At 42.7% G+C, this 23,794-nt stretch overlaps 1 protein-coding gene, 1 long non-coding RNA gene and 1 other non-coding gene across 10 annotated transcripts; 1 reads left to right on the top strand and 2 right to left on the bottom strand.

The window, feature by feature from the left end:
* Nucleotides 1-38: 38 nt before the first annotated feature.
* Nucleotides 39-23,773, bottom strand: LOC124306293 (protein disabled). Of its 8 annotated transcripts, none has more exons than XM_046766821.1 (9): nt 22,410-23,773; nt 14,756-14,970; nt 13,694-13,738; nt 13,431-13,574; nt 9,185-9,325; nt 7,405-7,653; nt 7,024-7,314; nt 3,716-6,520; nt 39-3,077 (listed from the first exon to the last, which is right to left on the bottom strand). In XM_046766821.1, the coding sequence occupies exons 1-9, from the start codon at nt 22,444-22,446 to the stop codon at nt 1,644-1,646; spliced, it is 5,361 nt and encodes a 1,786-aa protein (XP_046622777.1). In that variant the 5' UTR covers nt 22,447-23,773; the 3' UTR covers nt 39-1,643. The 8 variants fall into 8 exon arrangements, with proteins under 8 accessions (XP_046622777.1, XP_046622778.1, XP_046622779.1 ...); XM_046766822.1 differs by having other exon boundaries at nt 7,024-7,296; XM_046766823.1 differs by lacking the exon at nt 13,694-13,738.
* On the top strand, nt 9,651-16,021 carry LOC124306298 (uncharacterized). Its single transcript, XR_006908574.1, has 3 exons — nt 9,651-9,871; nt 14,777-14,954; nt 15,777-16,021. It is a non-coding gene; the product is annotated as an uncharacterized LOC124306298 (long non-coding RNA).
* Nucleotides 15,294-15,366, bottom strand: Trnav-aac (transfer RNA valine (anticodon AAC)). Its single transcript has one exon. It is a non-coding gene; the product is annotated as a tRNA-Val (tRNA).
* Nucleotides 23,774-23,794: the final 21 nt, after the last annotated feature.

The following is a 23,794-nucleotide window of genomic DNA, read 5'->3' as shown; positions in this document are numbered from 1 at the left end:
TTTAGGGTACATTTACAGATATATTATATGTTTATATATTATGGTTTTGTTTTTTTTTTTTTGTTGTTTTTTTTGTTGTTTTTTTTTTCGTTTTTTTAAGGTTTTTTGTTTTTTTCTCTTGCATCGTTTGCAACACACGACTACCGGCCGCAAGGAAATTTTAGAGAAATGAAAACTGCGTCACGAGTCGATATTTTTTGTTTACTTTCTTTACAATCGTGAACGGGTAAGTTTTTTCAAAAATTTTCCCATCTATTTGTTTATACACGACACGCGCGTAAGTTAATGATGTGTATGATTAGATGCATTCAGAAGTTTTTTTTCTGCTTCTCTTCTCTTCGTCTTATCATCGTCGTCATTATTTTTATTACTATTAATATATTATAACTATTATTATTGTTGTTGTTATTATTATTATTATCATTACCATTGTTGTTGTTGTTGTTGTTATTTTATTATCCTTCTTCTACCATGTAATCTACAGATTTACAGTGGTCCAGACTGCGTGGTGTAAAAACTTTACGCAACATGAGTATTGACCTAAAAATATAACACGCAACGTATGTATTCAATATTATTATCCTTCACTTGAAAATTTCCGTCAACCGATTGTTCATGCTACCGAATCGACTGTGTATTCAGCTTTAGGAGCAGAAAAAAAATATAATTATGGAATGACTTGATTTTCATACAGAGTACGGCGAATGGAAACTTGAGCCACGAACTGACACGGAATTGTTTCAAAGTAATTCATTAAATCAAGTTGCGAAAAATTACAAGTTACGAGAATATAGGCAATCGTTTGATTTATTATTATCATTATTATTATTATTGTGGTTGTTGTTGTTATTAATTTTATTACTGTTTCTACGTTTTTATTATTATTACCATTATAATAGTTATAAACGTAACGAAACAGGCAATACATCATTATTTACAAACCTGAAGCTGTAATAAAATCGAGAAAATGACAAAAAGCGTAAAACAAAACTTGAACGATTATCACAATCGTCGACTAGAAATTCTATAGGAAACAATATACGTATGGTATGCAACATGTGCATTGTAGATATAAGACGTATTTATTTATTTATTTATATATATATATATATATATATATATACGCGAACGAAAGATGCTAGTTAGTCAAACATTATTAACCTGAATTATTATCAAATTTTTTTTCCGCACCCAGCAGTTACATTTATACCGTTTCTCAAGTGCAATCTTTCTCACCCACTGAAAAATGTCAGTCACGAAATTAGCAAAATACGTTCGCATCGATAAGCCACATTATCGTTATGTATAATATAATCGCTTCAAACTTTCGACAATCTCTTTTCGAACACCGAGCGATTCGCTTGATTATCTCTCTTTCCCTCGGCGTATTTGATTGAAATAACAAACAGAAAATTGATTGGAAATGAAAATAAGAAATTCGGACGTACGCGATTATCCGTAACATTATATATATATATATAGCATAAAAATCATTCGCCCTAGATGAGACAAAAAAAAATAACACGAAATTGCTCGAAACTATCTTCAATCCCCTTAGAAATATACAAAAAAAAGCAACCAAATAGAAAAAAAAAAAAAAAAAAAAATACCTGCCGTTATTAAATACCGTAAACGCGTACGGATCAGTTAAAAAAATCATCGTCGTCAAAAGGATCGCTCTCGCGAACGAATATGTTAACGGATTCGGATTTCTTTATGTACTGTATGTCGGTTTTGATTTTCCCGCCAGCGGAGCACTTCATTTGCCGCGAACTTTTTAGCGGTAAGGTGGTAGCGCGTTCGGGCACGCAATCGTCCAATTCAGACTTAAAATTAAAAGCGTCATCGTCGAACCTCGGATCGCCGTTGAAAAATGAATCCCTCCCGCTATCCTCCGAGACGAAACCATCGGCGGATAAGGGGTCCTTGGTGTCCCTCGGCAGTTCCTCGGGGGTGGCTTTAAGGTCCGAGCCAAGCCTCTGCCGGTCGGAGGTGTCACTCGACACGCTGGCCGTGGGTGTGAGCTCGTCCTCGTAAGGCGAGTGACGGTAACCGCTCCTCTTGTAGGACCTCGGTTCCCTCCTCAACGCGTGCTCCTTAACCCCTCGGGGACTGAGGGCGGCCGTTTCGACCGGTATCTTCTGCGGCTCGACGTCGACGGTGAGACGAGACTCCGGCCCCGCGGCGACGAACGGATCGCTCGCGGCCTCGTCCGGCTCCTGGGTAAAGTCGTCCTCGAACGGCGACCCCTGTGACTTGGTCTGCGCGCGAGACTTGTGTCGGTTTATCCTGCGTCGGTGCAGCGTGTCGCTTTTCGTCGGGGGCCCGTCGGGCCCCTCGGACCAACAGCGCTCCGGCCACCCTTCAAACTCCTGATCGCTGCCCCAGTAGCTCTCGCGGCTGCGCGAACGCCGCGGCCGGTGCATGTAAGCGTCCGAATCGTTGTCGCTGCACTCGGAACGCGAGACGGGATATTTCGGCCTCGGATCGGCGAAGCCCGGCTCAGCGTTTCGGCTCTCCGTAGCGCTGTTGGGCCTCTTGGGCCAGACGCGCTTGCGCGCGGCCGAGTAGCGCGGCGAGTCCTCCCCCCTCTCTTCGCCGTATTCGTCCTCCCAACCCGACGGCGCGTAGTCCCGAGGTCGCTCGCGGCTGCAGCACCGTCCCGCCTCGTGGTGGCGGTAGGGATCTCGGGTGTAGGTGTAATCGGCCTCGGGCCCCCGCCGGCCCCAGAACCGGCCCGCTTCCTCCTCGCGGCACCGTCGCCGCTCGTATTCGTTCGACCAGCGTCGGGCCCACCGCTCGTCCTCGTCGTAGCCCATGCTCTCCTGGCTGCTGAAACGGTCCCGGTCCTCTTCGGCCCACAGCGCCATTCTGCGCTTGCGCTCCTCCTCATAGGACGGGTGATCCTGCGCCCAGAAACCCTCTCGGTCCCCGCTCCACGGACGCGGCTTGCTGCTCTGCTTCGGTCGGCACTTCCAGTGACCCTTGTACGGCGGCTCCTCTTCCCCACCCGGGTGATCCTTGTACGGGATTTTGCGCGAGTAACGAAGCCCTCGATGATCCTCCTCCCACCGGCCCTGATTCATTGTTGCAAAAATTTTAATTAGTAGGAGAAGGGAATCTTATTGCTGTTTTATTCTTCAATGCGATGGATGAGACAGATAATTCAACCACCGCGATCAGGGAAGTCGAGGTAAAATACTCACGTTAAGCAAATAATCAATTTGTACTCCTTGTATAACGAGTCCGTTTCCTAAAGTTATGACCAAAAAACAACGAGGCATTCCTGAAGTAACACTTCCGTTGGCAAAATAAATAAAAGTGCGGAGCAGAATGAACATTTGATTGTAAAAAAACAGAATTAAATTTTGTCTTCGTATATTTCTATAGCATTAATAATATCCTTATTATTGATATTACCATTTTTATTACCATTGCAATTACTATCGTAATATTCATTATTCAACTAGAAAAAAAAAAAAAATTCAGTAACCAATTAAAAGTATTTACGACGAATCAAAATCTCTTCAATTTTGTCCATTTTCTCTATAGTTCAATTATTTCAGAAATAGGGCCGATACTTGATTCAATTTTCTCCAAACACGGTATGCACAGATATAAATTACAAGAACAATTTATGGTTAAATTTTTTGAATACAATATCCCGTTACAAATGTCATCTACAATTAAATGAAAAGTCAAATTTCAAACTCACAACATTGCACTGCTCCTCGTGCCACGGCGAAACATCCCTCGACCTGTGCGCCCCTTTTATCCAGGACGAACCGCGCCCTTTGCGAACTGGACGCTCCCGGAAGCCCCTCTCCTTGTCAACGGGCCCCGGGGGTGGAGGGCTACCGTGATCGTAGTAGCCCCGCGGGTCGTCGAACCCGGTCTGATGCCGAGGCGGGGGTGGCTTTCCGCTGCTCCCCCAGAAAGCGTCATCCCTAGGCCTTCCGTTGCTGCCCTCGCTCTCCTCCTCGTCCTTCCACTCGTTGTCGCTGTCCCCGGAGTTGCGGTTAACGGCTGGTTTGAAGGGTGGCTCGTCCTTGCCTTGGAACTCCTTGCCATCGGGAGACCACGGCGACGTTCCACCGACGGATCCGGCGCCCTCGCCGGACGATTTGTCCGAGTGGAAGACGTTCGAGTCAAACTTTGCCCAGTTGGCATCGTCCTTGGCCTCGTCCTTTTCAGGCTTACTCTCAGCGGCTGGAAAGGGAGAAAACGTGTCCTCGAACCCGGAAGTACTTCCGACCTTCGCCTGACCTGAACTAAGCTTCTGGGTCCCGCCGCTGATCAGCACCTCCTCGAAAATTTCCATCGAGACCAACGTCAGATCGTTTTCTTTTTTGTCTGTGACCTTCTTCGGACTGCTTGGAGGATGCTTGAGGGACTTCGTCAACGGCTTTGAGAAGAGACTCATCAGATCGACGCTCGGTGGTGTAGATTTGAGCTCCGTTTTGGCCGTGTATGACGGACTTCCGCTCATCGTCTCCTCTACTTGATCCTCTCTGTCTTCTTTTGTCGTCTGCTCGACCGTCTCCTCGATTATTTCTCGCAAAGCCGCGTATCTGTCGCTAGATGATTTTGTCTCCGTTTTTTCCGCCATCACAATCTTCGCTTCCTCTTTGCTCTCCGGCTCCTCCGGTTGTTCGAACCCGTTCGAATCCGCCTCCTTGTCAATTTCCACTCTTGTCCCATCTTTCGCTGATCCAATATTGTCTTCCACTCTGCTTTCCTCCTTATCCCGTTGACCTACCGGCTCCTCGTCCTCCTCTTTCGAATCCTCCTTCTCCTCGGTAGAGCCGTTCACCGTATCATCAAGGTCATCGTCCTCAGCCTCGGCCTTTGGAGCCTGCTCAACGATCGGCGGTAGATCGACGGTCAAACCAGCCTTTGAAATGACCGAGTTCTTGGCCTGGCACTCGACGCTCTTTTGGTCATCTTCCAGGCGATTGGGTGACGTCTCCGTCTCCTTTTCCGCCTGAACCTTGTCAGCTTCTTCCACTTCGACTTCCGATTCATCTAGATCCTGCCTCTTCTCCTCTTCCTCACCAGCCTCGCGATCCTGTTTCTGCTGTTCGAGTTCCAGGAGTTCCCTAAAGACAGCGTACTTGTCGTAGGCGTTCTGCTCGGTCTGTTTTATGCCCTGGTCAAAGTCGGCTGTGAAAAGTGGTTCCCCGACTACGAAGGAGCTTTCAGCTTGTTTAGCAGGATGTAGCTTGGTCGGTACTTCGGGCTCATTTTGCTCCTTGCCTTCGGAGGCTGTGATCTCCTTAGCCGTGAGTGAGGCGAGACACTCGGTGAGTTGCTGAAGAGTGAGACTGGTCAGCTCTGTGACGTTCATCCCGAGAGCGTTGGCAAGGTCACCAAGATTGGTGGACGTCAACTGGCTGAGGGTGATGTCGAGGGACGGTTTGGACTTCTTAGTTTCGGTGACGCTAGTCGTGGTGGTCGACGAGCTGCTGTGCAGCAGAGACGAGAGGGTGGTCGGCGCCATGGTCGTAAACGAGTCCTCGAACTTGGAGGTCGGGAAGGCGTTTGCGAGCTCCGACCTCTTCGGTAGCTGGGGCGGAGCTGGAGGTGGTGGACTAAAGTCGTCGTCAAATCTGTTCCTGATGTCCTTACCCCCAGGACTTTTTCGCAGGTCCTTCCTCGTCGGCGACGGCGAGGCTTCCTTCCGCTGAATGAAGTCATAGTGGAAGTGACCGTCGGTGTGCGGTGGCCTCGGCGGAGGTTTTACGGTGCTCCTTCCACCTTGCTTCTTCGGTGGAAGTGGCGGCGGGTTTATCAGGATGCTTCCGGCGCCTCGAGGCGGTGGTTCTGGCACTATGTCCAGCTCCGCGCTCGAGCTTGAAAGCCGGGAGTTGGCGTCCGAGGAACCAGAGCGCAGTGGCGAGGCCGGGGAGTCGTTGTTGGACGTGAAATCAACTGGAAACGGCCGATCCACGGACTGGCCCCTACTTCCGGCCAGATCAATGTCGAACTCCCGTTTCCGCACCGACTGCAGGTACTTCTTAGGACTGGGGAGCCTCACCAGAGCCTGAACACTTTCCGTCGACTCCTTCGATTCCGACTTATTGAGACTCTTCTGTGGCGGGACCTCTTCCGGCGGAAGCGATACTGACAGTGGCTGAAGGTGCAGAGCTCGTGGTGAACCCACACGGCGCGCCTTCGGCGACTCGATCTTGGACACGACGATCTGTTCGGCGGTCTCGAAGCTGTTGAAGTCCGCGAAGTTGCTGTCCTCGAATCCCTCGCTTCCACTCCCCAAGGGCGCCCCCTGAACGGGAATCGGCTCCAGCGGATCTTGGGAGAGGTTGAAGTTCGCCGGAAACGTGTCGCCTGAGGTAGTCGTGACCAGATCCTTCAGCACCTTCTTTGGCGGGTTTTTCAGGTGTTGAAAGAAGTCCTTCTTGTCCACGTACGGCTTTATCAAACCCGTTCCCAGCGGGTCCAACTCCGTGAACACGTCGATCTGCGGACTCTTTCGAAGCGTTGGCGTCACGCTCAACGATGCCTGGAAAGACAACGTCGTGTTACACTCTCAAAGAGCTGAAACTTAACGACACTCTCCGACGAACCTACTACCTTGTGTCACTTGAACTAACTTCGTACTGTACAACATGGACGTTGTAACCGGGGTGGACTAATGTAGGACAATATGTTCAGAGACCAATTCGTAAATTAAACATCAGATTATACCATTAGATACTACCCCTGATGAGATACGGGCATTCGGAAGAAAAAGATGAAGACTTGACGTGAGACAGTGTTACGATGACACTTGATTGTAGAGTCCATAAAAGTCGACACCAAGTTGTTCATCGATTGCATAATTGAACGTCCGATATCGGATTACTACAGTAGTAAGGATGTAACCGCAAGCCCAAAGTACCCCCTAAAATCGACGGATTTCCTCAATTCACCTCGACCTCAATTCAACGTCTTCCACTACAGAGTCATGGTTCAACGAAACAACGATACAGCGCGTAAACTAACCAGCGGTAGAAACGAACTTACAGAATCCCGATCCTTATCCCCGGATGAATTCTGGTTGCCGGCCGCAGCCTTCATGGCAAGACTGGACAGCTCTCCCTCGTTGAATAGGTTTTCCGTTTCCTTGTCGAACCAGTGAACGGAGCCCTGAGGCGGTGGTGTTTTACTCGCCAAAGTGGTGGCCGGACTGGAAGTCGTCGAGGTGGTAACAGCGGGTAAGGTTTGCTGGCGTTCAAGGTGTCCCCTTTTCGCTGAAGAAGGTGGCGGCGGAAGAATTGGCTGAACGGTTTCCCTCGCCTGAGACATTTCGGAGAGCTGAAAGCGGTCGAAGAAGGATTTGACGGGACATTCGGCGACTGGAAGAGAGACGAAATCTCGACGGACGTGGGTTTTCAAGTGGCTCACCTTCATGTTGGCGAACGAATCGCCGAAAGGGTCTGTTTCGAATGGGTCTTCGTACGGCGGCCTTGGATTGTCCGGCGTGATCTTGTCCATCTGGTGGATTCCCTGCTGCAACGAGTTCAGCTCAAACTGTAGATCGAGGAGGTCGGCTATCACGCCACCCTGGACCTCGGGCTTCCTCTCCGCCGGCTTTTCCGCCTCGGAATTTAGCGCCCTTATCCTGTGAGCGACCGCCTCGCTTCCGGCGGCTCCCTGCGATGAGTACGGGTATAATATCACGATGAATATGTACCAGGGTGGATCATTTTTTAATTTTTTGAGTTTTTAAGGTACCACTCGAAAAAGTTTTGTCACATACTAAAAAAACAACTATCGTAAAGCCCCAAGGACCACCCCAGTATATACCTTGTATGCTTTTGTTTAACCAATTTTTCTCACTTTTACGGTGTAATCAGTTCACTAGTTTTATACGGACAAGTGCGGTTGGCGATTTTGCAAATTGTAGTTCGGTAGCCGAGTTTATTTCTCTGTTTATGCTCTAATTCGATCGTGGTTAGAAATACACTGTGTGACTTGTCGATGTTCAGCTCAAAACTTTACCGTCAAGGAAAAAAAATTAAGAAAAATTATACGCCGTGGGGTGAGAACAGAGTGGTTATTCAGTCTTGACCTTAGTCGTCTATTCGTTGACTAACTGCTGCCTACATTAAACAGCGTTCTATCATACTTGACTTTAATGTGTATATATACGCTCAATTTCAATGATTATTGCTATTTTCAAGCGTACGCTTATAGCGTAGAAACGAGATTAAACGTATTATCGAAATAAGAGTAGCAGTGAAAAGTTCTTTGACACGGTTTCAACAAACGTATTCATATATTTATAGCCTGTATAATGAGAAATCCTGTGAGAAAAATATCAACGTTTAACAGATAATTTATAGCACTGCTCGCGGAGAAATTATACTCTGCAATTTTTCACCACACAATACATGTAGGTATGTGAGATCAAAATTTACCGCAGACGTGATTTTACTATCGGTAAATTCCGGACAGATTTAACTCAACTGCAGACAGCGACTAACTTAATTGCGATAATTATAAACAACGACTGTAGCATTCGGTGTGTGCGTAGCCTGGGTGTAGAGTGTCACTGTGGGTCGCCTTCCGTTTCCGGTTTTATAGATAAAAGAAAATCCATTCTTTGACCTAGTTTCTTTGCTAGAACCCAGACAGGAAAAACTTGAAAAATGAATGAAAGTGCAGCCTGAACAATTCTCGACATGCTCTCGATTGAAGGCGTTTCTATTTTTAGACACGGCGATATCGACGCCCGTCTAAATAATATATAATAATACCACAATACTTTGCGATATCAGGTCAGCGATGTCGGGTGTCTGTAACGCAAATACCCACCTGAAGATCTTCGGCAACCCCTTAAAAAAATTTCTAGATCTGATGGAGATATTTATTGAATGAAATTACCCAGATTATCAGCTCAGCAATCTCGGGAAAAACACGAACTGCATAATAATTCCAACAATATTCAAACAGTTTTTTTAACGATACCAGTTTTACTGAATTTTTCGAGTTACTATAACAAATGAAATTTTTCTCAATACGTTAAAGAAAATTTCAAGTACATTTTGTACGCTTAAATGTACCACTGAAATCTGCTATGCGGTCGAAAATTCGGAAAAGAAAAAGAAAAAAAAAAACAAAGTTCTCGTTTCGCTGATGCTGTTACATAAATTTTGGTAGTATATGTATATATTTTTCTTACCTTCGTATCAGGCGCCGGCTCCACGAATATACCGCTCCGAAATTTGATAGCATTTTGTTCAATATGCTGCTTGGCAAGCTCGATCTCCTTCTTCTTAAGATCGAAGACGACCTGGAATAGATCTCGCATCGCCAAAACGACCTGTGAATTATTTTAAAACGACAGTTACTTTAGTTACGCCATACCCGAACACATAAGAAAAATAAAGTAGAAAAAACATAGAATTTATTTTCTCCTCGTCACTGCGAAGAAATAATTTCCACACAGCGATATACTCGCTAACGAATGATAAACAAGGCGTTCGTTATAAATTTCTAGTCCAACGAACGACGTTTCGATTTCGCCAATCTTTCGCGTGTAATCTGCTGATCCGAGAAAAACACTCCTCGGCGTAAATTTAATTGCAAAACATTCGTAATACGCAGCGCGTCGCATTGTCTTACAATTAGACGGTAATTAATTTCTCCGCACTCTTCGACGACGCCTATATTTTTACACTAATCACGATTCGTGCACAATCACCTCGACAAGACTGACCTGCAGGCACCAAAGGCCAAAAGTAAACACTCGTGTCTCAACTCCTCGACGCACTGCAGGCGACGTTTACTCGAGACGACCGTCAACCAACCAACCCAAATGCCATCGTCCGTTAAACGCGAATGACACTCTTGGATGGTTGGGAAAAAGGTACCGTTTTTACCGTTCATTCGCTAATATTTAAGCCATGTGCGTCTTCCGGGAAAGAGTCGCGAAACGTCGGTATTAAAAATCGTTTTCTTGTTTTCTTCAGTCTTGAATCTCCGAATAGAACAGAGAGGGGGAAAAAAAACGAGCAGATTTTACTCAAAAATGCCGGAAAAGGGGAAAGGTGTTGTTACCTATATTTTCTTTTATTTTCTTTACTACAAATGGAGCAGAATTACTCCGCACACAGTTTATCAAACAAGAATCCCATGTTTCGCTCTTTTACTGCAGTTTTGAGCAAAATCTGTTCTCTCATTATCTCCGTTAATGAGAGTGAAAGAAATTGAAGAGACAATTTAAAAAAATAAAAATCAAATATCCCGACTCACTTCTTCTAAACCGTTCTTAATTTAACCGGGGTTTTAGATATATTTTCTGAACTTGGAGATAATTTTTCGTGAGCGAGCCAATTTTTTTATTTCTTTTTGTTCACCTTGCACCGACGATTCTACGCAAGTTTGAAATTTTGCGTCATCTCGATTAGCTGTAAAATTGCAAATTTCCGACCACGCACAATTTCCGTCCCGCAACTTATTATCTGATTATCCGCAATCCGCAGTTTCTCAGTTTAAAATCAAGCCACTTGCAGTAAAGGTGACTCACTTAGGAATTGTGCTAGTATTTCAGCCAACGATTACGAATATATTCTTGGCCTTACCTAACGGTGAAAAACGCGCGTGATTTTCGCTCGCGGTGCGGATAATATTCGCAACGCGACGCGACGTTCGGAATTAATTATCATCGTAATGAGTGTGGAGATGAAGGTATTCCTGGTTATTATTGCGCTTTTTCAATTACACCGTGGTAAAAATTGCGATCCTGCGATCAATGGTGAAGGAGACAAGGAGAGAAATAGAGAAATGGATAGTGGGGAAGGATTAGGATCTAGGCGAAGCGCGTCTAGTCATCGATCTATGCCTTTCCCAATATTTACAGTTACGTACACTGCGAGTAACGAGTTCAAGTTTCGCCTACTGCATATAATTTCAGGCATTCATATCGCCCTCGTTTAGTATTTGAAACGTGAACTACATGCGCGACAGCGAAGAAACGAAATTTTCGTAAATATCCGACAATCTTCCCGTCGAGCGATTTTATCATGAAATGAAAGTCACTTTCAGAAATTTCTAAGGAAAATTAGCTCGCAATTTTTGGTCACTTCCCGCTTCCTCGACCCGGGTATAATTTTAGGCACTTTAACAGAGTCTGGATGTTCAATTTGATTGAATTAACGAAGCCAAGATCAGGATCGTGAAGCCAGCAGTCGTTCCTTTCCTTGATCGCCTACGCAACAATTTACAGTGTATTTAATCAGTGCTCGCGAATCGCACAATTTACGGTACGTTCAATTAAAACACAGTCTGAATTTATGAAACTTATAACAAAAATGTCAAACCGTCGATGCAGCTCACCTTAAATAAATCATACAAACTGGCGCAACAATTGGACATGTCTCCGTTTTTTAACGTCGAAAAATAAAAGTAAATAAGCGAGAAATTGGAATGAAATTTATGGAAGATTTGCTCCTAATTATACGTGTAGTAGCATCTCCAAGAAACTGGCGTGATAATCTTTATTTCTAATCCGGTATTCTCTTGCATAACGTCTCGTGTTACGGCTCGCGAACGGATGTTTTTATATACACGTGTATCTGGAACCTGCTGTATCTAAGCTTTGTCCAAGTAACTCGACACTCGAATCGAGGCCAGAAATTTTCTTCGACGTAAGGTAATTAATTCGTGGGTTATTTAATTCGACCGTCACGCCATACGGATGCTAAATATTTTAATCGAAGAGATTGTTAAATGCAATTGAATTTCACTGAGCTTAAAGAACATACTTTGGTACAAGTGACATCGTACGTGTAATTACTTTACTCAATCTAGGTGTTAAATTGAATATTATTTAGTCTGATTATAATTTTTTTTTCTACGATTGAACTGGCGTCAATGATGAATACTAAATTTTGGAAATTCGTGAACTAAATCCATCGAACTTCCTGCTATCACAATGCAGATTCCAAGTTCACAGAGAAAAATAAAAGAATAACGTGCAATTCGAACTTTGAACTACTAATTCAGATTCGCGATCAACGATTTTAAAGCCATAGGGCATCTTTGCGTTCTGTCTTTGGTAAGCTTTTCATTTTCCGGGTTGCCTGGATTTATAATTGACTCGTTGATATAACAGTTACGTCCCACGGCCTGGCTCACGATACAGTCGACAACAGTACCAAGTTTCATCAAAATCCAAATGTTTCCAGTCTTTTATTCCAGCTTATCGATTGCGTCAAATTTAAATTCTTCAGAACTTCTGAATATTGTTGGGATTACGAAAAACGAGGTACGCGTAACCACGAGCGTTAAATTTTCGCAACAGTTGCAAGAAAATCTAGCAACGGTGATCGTGACGATAAAGAATAGCAACGGATACCAGACTTTCCGGTAACGGCTAGAAAACTAATTTTCATTTTCTACCTGGAACTATATTTTTCGATTGTGATAAAAAAAAATGAAAACAATTAAGGACTGAGCGGTAACCGTAACTAAAAATTTCTCTCATTGTGACCTTAGATTCTTAATTAACGATCCAAAAAACCTGCCAAGCAATCGATTCGATACTAACAACGTATTTTCTACGTGTGGTATAAACGATGCTTCAAGGGATGCCGATCTGGGAATACGACGTGTAAGGTGCGATTACGAGAAGCGAATAATCGATTTACTTTCATCAACTTGACGAAGTTACGTTAGAGAGGGTGGCCGGTTGCGGCTCGATCACACTTCTCGGCTCTACGTTATATCCACATTCATCCCGTAATAGTAGGCGAAGTGAAGCCGCTCGGTGATAATCCGCATCACAAGAAGCAACGAAGCGCGAAAGCGAGACAACGAGACAAACCGGCATGCATAGTTCGATCCTAGACGAACTCCTCTCTACCTTTGTACGCAAGCACGTAACGCAATTATTCCCATACACTTGTCCACATCCTCGCCCCTTGTGCATACACCTACTTCTAATCTCCTTATCCGTTGCTGCATCGAATCGATGTGATCCAAACGACTCGAGGGGTCGTGAATTTTCAACCCCGACAACTCGTCCGCAACCCCCAGAACCGAATCCTCCCTCCTCCGAACCGCGGATTATTACCACATTGGCTCTACGGATTTGGCAAACGTCATTTCGCGATATTCTCTCGCTTGCTGGTCGATCCTATTTTTTTATTTTTCTTCTTTCAATCGTTAGATTTTCTGTAACTTCTGAAGTTTTCTCGTTCGATACGTGGATCTATAATACTATTAATACCGATTTTAGTCTACTTGTAATATTTCTCAGCCTTGATTAGCCTTGATTTTGGGCCCGTAAGACCGCAAATATACATTGAGAACGCACAGAATGGTGAGAGTTGTTTGGCACGTAATCGATTCTACGTATAATAATAAGAAGAGAGGAAAATGTTCCGATCAGAAGTGCACTTTGTGTATAAATTTGCAAATTTTACCTGACTGGCTGCCTTGTCGGTTTTTATGCCAAAGAACCGATGCCCGGTGTCCGGCGATCCGAATATGTAACCAAAGGCCCTCGAGTCGCTCATATCCTGAGCGATGAAGGATATCTTGTGAACAGGATGGTGATAAAGGCAGTCCTGGAGGAAGAGTGAGCGAAAATTTTTATAATTGAAAATTTGCCAAGTTTCCGGCCTATCGTATTCAACGATTATATGGAAATATCGCGCGATGATAAAACACGTAATCATTTACTTACCGGCATTGAAATTCTCCGCAAAACTGAGTGCCATGCAAGGTGCCGCTAAATCAATCCAATGCTATAAAAATTTAGCGAAACTAAGTAGGTGCAGGGCTGCTAGAGTATGAGGTGAACGGGTTTTGGGTGTTTATTGGTTGTCTTTGCTTTTTTGAAAAGATCAGACGTCGATAAAAATGAATCGCGACGATGGTGAAAAAAAAATAAATAGATACATAAATAATTGAGAAACATTCGTGTGGAAAAAAAATACGAAATTACGTACAACGTAACAATTTACACAGCGGTTCTTAAAAAAGCTCAGCAGGATTCACATTTTATAAAAAATTCAAGCTTATGTTTGGGTAAAAATTTGTCGGTAACATAAATTAACTGCAGACGTTTTAAAACTACATCTCGATACGTGGATTTGCCCAACGATCATGCTTTGTAATAATTTTGTGAAATAATATTGTCTGTTGTACTGTTTGCATCGATTGATTGAAAATTGTAATACTTCGTGACCGTGCAATGAAAATTTGAAAGAAACGACATATTGTAAATTAGTTGGATTGTAAATATTCACGCTAATGATACTGATTATAATTTTACAATGTTGCGTGAAACGCGTGCAGCAAGATGCAGGTTATTAATTGCTTATGTGATAACAAATAATCGTGTGCAGTCGTAAAATTCGCTTAATGTACAGCTCTCAGATATTCAAAACAAATTTTGGCACAAAAACACGAGAGAAACAACATCGAGAGAGGAAAGATAATTTACGTTTACACATAAAAATTGCGTGGAAACTGTTAAGCATTTTTCTCAAGAAAATAATCATCTTCTACGCAATACCAATTATCGTACGAAATCGATCGTGAATAATTGTTTAAATAATAAAACAACAAGACAAAAGCTGAATTACCAACGTCGACAACCTAGCGATAAAAAAAATTTACAAATAGTAGAGGTAAAAGAGAGAGAGAGAGAGAGAGAGAGAGAAAAATAAATAAAAATAAAAACAGAAATAGTCAAAGAAAATATCGCACGCTTACGATAATTAATGGAGAAAAGAAATCTCACCCCAGTTTTTTCGTCCCGCAGTCGGAGACCCTCGATGCTGACCTGAACAGCGATTCTTTGCTTGTGCTCACCTGCCGCCCGGATCGCCATTTTCAGATCCGCCAGGGCGGCCTGGCACATCCGGTCTCCGCGTGCTTCCGAGACTTCCAAAATCCCGATCAGCTTCGCCTTGAAGGAGACGCCTTCGCCGAGGAACCGGGTTGGCTCATTTTTGACTGCAAATAGACGTCCGATTATTATTATTATAAATAATGTAGTTGGGAAAATTCCGAGAAATAAAGTTTCGATGGAGTGAAATTCCGAAAATTAATATATATTACTCGACGAGTGGTTGGAAAGAATCGGAAAAAACCGAAGATCGGAACGAACGTTAGATCCGTGTTTTACCGCACCTCGAGTTATTTGTATTCACTTTTCTAATTCGCAAAACACTTGAGTGCGAGAAAACAACTACGATTAGAATCAAAAATCAAAACAGAGTCGGATGAAATGGAATGAAATTGAATCGAAAGAAAAAAAAAGTTTAATAAAAAATATATGTTTCCGCCCGGGATCGAACCGGGGACCTTCCGCGTGTTAGGCGGATGTGATAACCACTACACCACGGAAACACGGTGATGACGATGCTTCTATTTCTGTACACGTACGTAATAAGAAGCATATTTTCAACATTACATAAATTCAATGCAAAAATCCGTAAACAAAGTCTCTGACAAGTTGAAATGTAAATCGAAAATAATATTCAAGAAAATGAATATTGTTTCGTAATGAATTCCAATAAGATATATATACATCTTAGATAAGAGATATATACTTCGTTATACGTAAAACTTATTATACTTGGTTAATTAGATAAATTATTTGTTCAATAGAGCTTCCACATTACGATCTCCATGACATTAATGAAAAATCAATAAAACACTTGTATACACTGTAATAATCAATGCCAGTTCGAGCTTATTTATTGTACAACAAAAGTTCGATCACACAAAGTTTCATTATTTATATCGTTATTTTGCAGGTTCGGAGTAGTCAAAATTGTTCGTTGGCACGCGCGTTATAATTGAAAAAGAGAACAAAACATAATAAAAAAAAAAAAAAAGAAATAAAAACCTCATCGCTCCTAACGAACAATCCGCAATGTTATGCAAGAGGATTTCAGATATACAATAATTTGAATCTACGTTCATATCTAATTTTAACGAAAACAGGCGATTCGTTGAAATGCATGTTTATTTGTGTCAATTCAAGATCTTTTTTGATTTAACAAAATGTTCAGTTGGACTGTTCAAATCGACAAAACATTTTGTTGGATCAAAAGATCTTGAATCGCAGTTAAAAAAAAAAATAAAAAAAAAAAAAAACCTTTATCGCGGCTCCGGTGTCAGCGTAACAACGGGCACTTAAAAAATATTGTCGTCACCGCGTGAATATCACGGGCAACGACAGCGTGGCGCCAGCGATGGTTAAAATCGCGAAATTGAATCGCAGCCGGCATATCTACGGGGGGGAGGGCCGATCACGATATCACGCCGATAAACCGGAGCGAGTGAATGAGAATTTGGCTACCAGCTGAGATCAATCGGGACTTGAAATCTGATACCGGTTGGCGGAGCAGCCAACGAATATTGTGAGTGAGTACAGCGTAGAAAACACACAAACACACACACACACACAAGGCGACGTGATCACTGGACCACGACTCCAGCTGGTCCAATATCGCGGCTTTGTCACACTCGAGAGAATTCTAATTTTCCGTCGATCCCCCGCAAATTGTACGCAAAAGTAATAAAACAACGTCCGGGGGGATGAATTTCGAATACCGTAAAAAATACCGTCGCTCTGTGTTTGTTTCTTTTTCACGTTTTTATTTATTTATTTATTTATTTATTTATTTATCAATTTATTTTTTCTCTGCTTTCGCTTGATAAAAATGTTTCAGCGACGCTCGAGCAACGAGGAGCGGAAAAGATGAAGTAAGACCAGCGAGCTTTGTTCGGCTTTAAAAACCTTCTACTTCCCTCTAATGACCGCGTTGGCACATTTGTTCAAACCTACTCAACTCCAGCAGTTCCCGTCTGGTGTTCAACACTCAAGAGGCCAACTGTCGACACTCGACGAGTAGTCCATCAGGGTCCTGGTCCTCAGGCGAGGTTTGACAGCATTGATCCTTTTTTATTCCGCACTTGCCCCGCGGCCACGCGCCTTTTTATTTTTATTTTTATCGCACTCGTTTTCGCAAAACTGCACTCGAAACGTCCTCGTAATACCCACGACAACAACAACAACAACAATAATAATAATAACGATCACCTATCGCTTGGTTTCTTTTTTTAAATTTTTATTCTTACATTTTTTACACGGCTTATAAACCAACCCGCATCGTACTAAAACGTAGCTTTTTCTCCAAATACAAGCGTGTAGTAAAATAAATAATGGTTTAGAATATCACCTGCGATCATGATCGATTCGAATTGAAGGTGATAAAAAATGGATGAAATTAAGGAGGGCGATAAAAGAATTTCACATAGATAAATCGACTTAAAAAAAAACATGATTGTTTATTTGGGAAAAGCAGTGAGGAAGAAACTGTATGGGTTGAACGTGAAAAATCGAATCGTTTCCGGCGGAACCGGAAGTTGAAATCGAACGAGAGATCGTAACTTTTCATACTCATCATTTGATTGTAAAATTCTGTAAGTTTTACTTTTCTCATCAGGCCGTTTATTCCGAGATAATCGCGGAAGTTTGTCGTAGAGACGTACATTTTAAAAAAAAACCTATTTCTCGTATTTTGGTAGTTCGAGAAAAACGTGAAGATTCACGCAGTCAGTTTTCAAGTATCGAGAGATTCTCCCGTTACAGAAATATATTACATGCCGAATGCAGAAAAAAAGGTATCCCAAACACTCGATAGAAATTCAAACCCTTCGCTATCGTGACGGCACCTGTTTCTAAACTGCATTGCTCGGTGTCGGGGAAGAGAAGCAATTTAATTTCATCCCAGGGATGCCGAGCTGTATAGCTTAATAAGCGGCGTTAATGCGCTTACGCAGTTTTATCCGGTGGGTGGAACGCGTCGTCCCTTCCCATCCTCGATGTCGTATTTAACGACGTAAACCTCGAGCCAAGGGCTCGCGTGCGATACGTCACGGGCAAATCTGATCAATTATGCATCGCGTATAAGCGAATCGCCGCCACGGCGGGGGATGAATTGCCGGAAGCTCGAAGCACCGGCGGGTGGCTAACTCATCCGCCCTCCCTTTCGTTCCAATTTGTCGCGTTAAGATCATCCCTGTATTGTCGAGAGGCGTCGTATGCTCTCGCAGAAAAGTAGTAACGACGACAATAATGAACAATAGTAACAATAACGGCACGCTCTTTCGGTACGGCTGCAAATTTTTTGCCGAACACAAGATTTCGTGAAATTTCCAAGACGTGCAGAACCTAAAACCTAGTTTTTCCTCACATTTTCCCACTTCCAGTAAGTTACCGAAACCTGAATCGATCGATCAGCTTATTAACTCGTTGTTCGATTGAAATTTAATTCGAATCGAAGAAAAATATAACGTGGGTACAAAAAGGTCGGTCTGATCTAATTTTTTAATTCCTGTGATAGAAAAATGATGTTTTCAATTTTTTCCATAACTGAGTTGAAAATTTCCTGATACTTTCAAGTTGTTCTGACTTCATACAAAATCGAAATTTGGAATTGTCGGTATATAATCGATACGATTATCGTATCAATCGACGGAATATCATTCTGTTATCGTGTGCTAATAAAAATTGCGATGATTATAAGATACCATCCGGCGAGATCAGTATCCGGTACAAGATTGTATAGATATCAATATAAGTCTTGTAAACAGGTTAAGCAATCCCTGCGCTCTGTTTCTTTTTTTTTCTCTTTTTTTTTTTTGGATCGAAATATTCTGCAATTTTAGCAATAAAGAATGAAAGAAAAATAAAAACACATCTTTTGCGCGAATGAAAAATGCATTCGCATTCAACTCGTAATTGCGACGCATCAAATATACACAGTATTTACTAATGTTACGATAGCGACAATGTGAAAAAAAATTATTTGCCCACGTCAAGGTGGTTGGATTTAATTTTCGCAAGGGGATAAAGCCGAGGCCAGTCCGTTATGTATAACTCGTACTGTACAGATATAACAGGATATAAAAGAGAAGATTTCCCGCATCGTTGTCATGTGTGCAAATATAATAAACCGTTAACGAATATGTACTGTACAAACTGCGTCTACCGTTTAATTGAAATTTTTGTTTGTTCCGAAGTCGATTTTCAGAATGGATTTATACGGCTCGTAACTTTGATCCGATGATTCATCCCCTCATATCTTCTCCGTACGTGGAACAAGTGTCATTTTTTTGACAACAGATATGTCGCGCACGCGTGCCGCGTATTTATATTCATAGGGGAAGAAATATGCTCATTTTTGTAAATGTAAATTAATATACCGTAGATTTATAACAAGAACTCAGGGTAGGTAACTAATTTATAACGTGAGCCGGGTTAATCGAGCTAAAACTAGTCTGTAAATGCAATTAAACGTGTATTGTATAAATTTGTGATCTATACCTAAGCCCTTGATGAGTATAATTCGATCGTTGTTTCATTGATCTCACCTTTCTCCGAGCGCATCTTCTCCATTCTGCGATTTTTCATAACGATGATCATCGAGGTAATGGACAAATACTTTGAAAATCGAATTATGTAAACGGTCACGTTTTTTCCTCCGGCGAAATAATTGTAGGATAGTAAAACGGTGGAAAACCCGGATGCTTACGGGGTGATTGAATCGAATCGGCGGATGGTGATCAAAAATCGCATCAATGAATGACAAGATAGAAGAGTATAAACCGCGTCCGAGCCGGCAGACTTAACTTTGATGACCAGAAACGAGACGAGGGCGAGTTGCTGTTCGGAGTTCCCGGAGGCGTCAGCCGCGTTGCCATGGCCACAGGGGATGAAAACCAGGGCTCGTTTTCCGACCTACGGAAAAAAGGCGTGCAGCCTGCGAAATTTCGAGAACTAGGATTTTTCGGAACGTAAACAAATTCGCGATGAAGAAGAAAATTGAACGAAAGACGAAGAGAGAGAAGAAAGAAGAAGGAGAAAAAAAAAACATACGCGCACGCTTCGTCGGCGCTGAGAAAAAAGCAAGAAGTCGAAGCGAATGGGAAAAGGGAAATCTAACGAAGGAGAAAAAAAAAGTTTCGCCATTTATTCGTTTATCGCACGATATACGCTCGATTTGGAGAAACTCTTTCGGGGGTAGAAATGATCTTTTAGTTTTTTTCTCGGGGTCGTTCATTCCGATTGCTTTGTTGTCCCGAGTTTTAATCAATTGCACAGGCATTCGTTCGTCTTCGAAATCACGTTTGTTGGAAATCGTGCTGGGCAAAGGGCGAAGGGCAAACACGAAATGGGGATGTTTTCCCAATCGGCATTAGATTGATGTCACGGACGCGTGCCGTCGGCCTCTAAATCCCGTTTGTCACTGCACGCATGGCGGAGGAGCAAACATTTTACGTCCGCACGCGCATCGAGGGGGACAATTTTGTTTAACAAATATTCTCCGCACCGTGTTTAATCGCAAACATACCCGCAAGCCATGTTCCCGTGGGATTACACGCCTCGACGCGATGTTACAACCCTGTAACGGTTATATCGGGGCAATCAGCCTCTCGACCGAGGACGATCTATTTATCAAGTTGTTTTACCTGTTCGTGATTATTTTTCTGTAGAAAAATGTGAATTATAAACAAGCGGGTAGTTTTCCTTTCGCTTTTCAATAAAAATAGGTTGAAAGTTGCTTAAAATATGTTTCAAGTTTCATTTGTAAGTTCAGGTTTGTCTAATTTTTGTATTTTCAAAGATACCTTCCAGTAGCTCACGAAAGTACAATAATTTTACAGATACGAGATAAAATTCATAAAATGAAACGATTTGTTTTTTTTTTTTTTTACGAACCAATGACAAACAAGCGTACAAATTAATTGCCTTGGCAAAATGGAGGGTTGGAAAAATACGACAGGTGGGTATAATAACATCGTTGGAAAACGGAAACCACGTCATCGAACGGATGTGTATAATGACACAGGGTGCACGAAACCCCATGATAGCTATGTATATATGTATACATACATATGTGATATATAAAACGTCGGCAATGCCTGGAACGTGCCTAAATTGAGATACTCTATCGCTCCAGAGATTGCGGCGAGCCACTTGACCGTGTAAAAGAGAAAGGGAATAAAGAGCAGACGAAGAAAAGAAAAAGGGAAAAGGAAAATGCTGACAATTGATTTCATCTGCTTTCATGGCGTTCGACTAATTCGCTTTCCTCAGCTCGAGAACAGCTTATATGAGGTATCGAGGCTTCGAGGAGTGTATAAAAATTTAACAAATCCGTTCAGGAACATAATCTCTTCATTTTTGAAGAAAGAGACAGAGAGAGGCGTTTATTCGTCCTGGGATATACTTATGAGGTCAGATGGTTATTAAAACACAAAATTAAAATAGAAAGTAATAAAAAGGTGAGTAAATAAATAAACAAATGAATGAGGTGAGAATTGTTAAAAATAAAAATAAAACTAAAAAAGAGATAGAGAGAGATCGTGAGCAGTATTTAAATTCGGTAAATGCATGGGAAAATAATAATTCATATTTATAATTATTCAGCTTAAATACGTTGCTGTAATTATTATGTTTAATGAAAGCTCAAGGTCTCGAGAAACATAAAAATTCTTAGCTTTTTTGATCAAGCTAATCAAACAAGAAAATGATTTTTCTCGCCAATAAAAAAAAAATCGATACAGATTGGCAAAAAAGTATCGCATCCTCGTGTTTTCCGTTTTTACAGAATTAGCTGGTATGTGAAAGTTTTTCGCCAAATGTTGAAGACAGTGAATGATTTCACAAATTAAAAATACAAAACTCAGTATTGTTTCGAAAGACAATAAATTTCTAATTCATTTTTGTCATATTTGTATATTAAACTATAGTCAGTAAACGAAATCGTAAAATGTAGAGCAGTTCCGAAATGGTTTGAGGAGTATAAAAAAAAAAGAAAAAAAAGAAAAGGAAATCTTATCGTCGCACTTTGAAAGTGACTTTGACATTCGAATGACGGTAAAAGTACAAGTTGAGAACCGTTTGCCGCTTTAACCTGATCGCGAGCGAAAATATCACGCTGGCGCCGTCTGTCAACGAGATATGGAACTAAATCCACGTTGTAGAGTTGGAAATACAGTTGCCTGCCAAAGGCTTACTCCGCCGTAGGTTGAACGAGCGGGCCGCCGAAGGCATTAACTATTTTATAAGATAAAAATTGATCTCCTCGGAATAGAAACGGCTCGGTGTAATTAAACACCTTGTACCCACCTGCGGGGTTTCAACTTACCAGACGAAAGGTGCGTTGAACCTACTCGCTTGCGATACGCAACGAGATACCGGAAATAGACGCTGCAACGAAGTATGTAGCGAAATGAAAACTGCACGTATAATTTAGCGCAGCGGCGGGTGAAGCGAAAAATTAATGCGAATTGTTGTTGCACGGATGCGATATCGTTTGATGAGTAAATTTTGAAATTCGAGTGGGAATTTTTGCTGTTGCAAATCTACTCACACTTGCAGGGGCTGTTCTTCTTCCTTAGGGTCTGCATCAGGCCACCGGCGTAGCGACGTCCGTTCAAAAAGCCTGCAATTTTTGCGTCTCGGTGTTCCTGAGCTTGCGGTTCTCTCTTTTTTCACGTCCCTCGTCTCCTCCTGTTCACCGATTCATCGCTAAGCTCGATACCGCAGGTCCGAGAGCCGTGAATATCCTCGGAGTTTCGCCGCCTTAACCGCTGATCGCGAAAAGGGTGAGGATTCGCACGGTGTGTCACAGGCACAATCACAATAACCATACCGCGTCACGACCACCGAGCGAAATTTCAACCCCGTGGGTAAAAACAATCGAGGAATATCGCGCGCGGCTAAATCGCGGGACTTTCGCTCGCGGGGCCCAAAATTTCGGGCTGGCCTGAAGGCCCGATAATCAAGCCCGCGGCACGGCTGTATAAGCGTGTGGAAATTTAGGGGGATCTGACAGCTGCCTGCCGGCACTGGCCTTCCTTCCATGCCCGCAACCCCATTGATCAATAATACAGTCGAGCGGTAGTACCGAGCGGATCCGTCTCGGCATGCACGGTATAATGTTCGAACCGCGAAAGCGTCGCCTGTCCAATCCGCGTCTTCGACGATTGTTCGCGAATTTTTTTCCGCGAGTAAGAGAATTCGAGAGCGTGGATCAGCCGCGGCTAGAGACGGATTCCGCAAGATATTTCGGGGCGAGACGCCGCGCAAGCTGATTGCACCGGGAAATTACAAAATGGCCACTGCTTTGGCCCACGCGGTTTATTGAAATCAATTGGTGAAATAATTCGCTCCTATACACACCGCATCGCCGTAATACCGTTGCGGTGAATTCGACCGCTCAGCGATTACGCAACGCGGCTACGTTTGTCCGACGAGGTGCATTGAAAACGCCATCCGAAGGCGCGCCTTTTCTTCCACACAATTTCAAATTGCGTTCCAAATCACGCGATCCACGCCTTCTTTCAATTGTGTACACACAGGTATGCCTGAGGTGGGTTGTTTTATAGACACCCTGCACTCTGTATAATTTATTTCCCCTCGCATTGTCGAGTCAACCACGGGAATATAATCTCCCGTTTTATCGCTACGATTTTTCGCTAAATCTTCACGTATGCGCGTCTTTTTTATCCGTCGAGGAGATAACGGAGTAGATCCATCGTACGCGGGTCACGTATAATACGTGTCGGTAAGTTACCGACCGCGTCTAAAACGGCTCGATCATCCGAATATTAACGAACCGCAAATTTTTGATTAAAACATGGTACAACGACAACTTTAAATCTAATATGTCATTGCCAGTTAGTAACAACGAAAAAAAAATAAATAAAAAATAAAAGAAAAACACTGTTCGATCAAGTTTAAAGTAAAAAAAAT

This window comes from Neodiprion virginianus, chromosome 5 (assembly GCF_021901495.1).
Source record: "Neodiprion virginianus isolate iyNeoVirg1 chromosome 5, iyNeoVirg1.1, whole genome shotgun sequence".
Lineage (NCBI taxonomy): Eukaryota > Metazoa > Arthropoda > Insecta > Hymenoptera > Diprionidae > Neodiprion > Neodiprion virginianus.
This window is presented reverse-complemented; position numbering and strand designations above follow the sequence as displayed.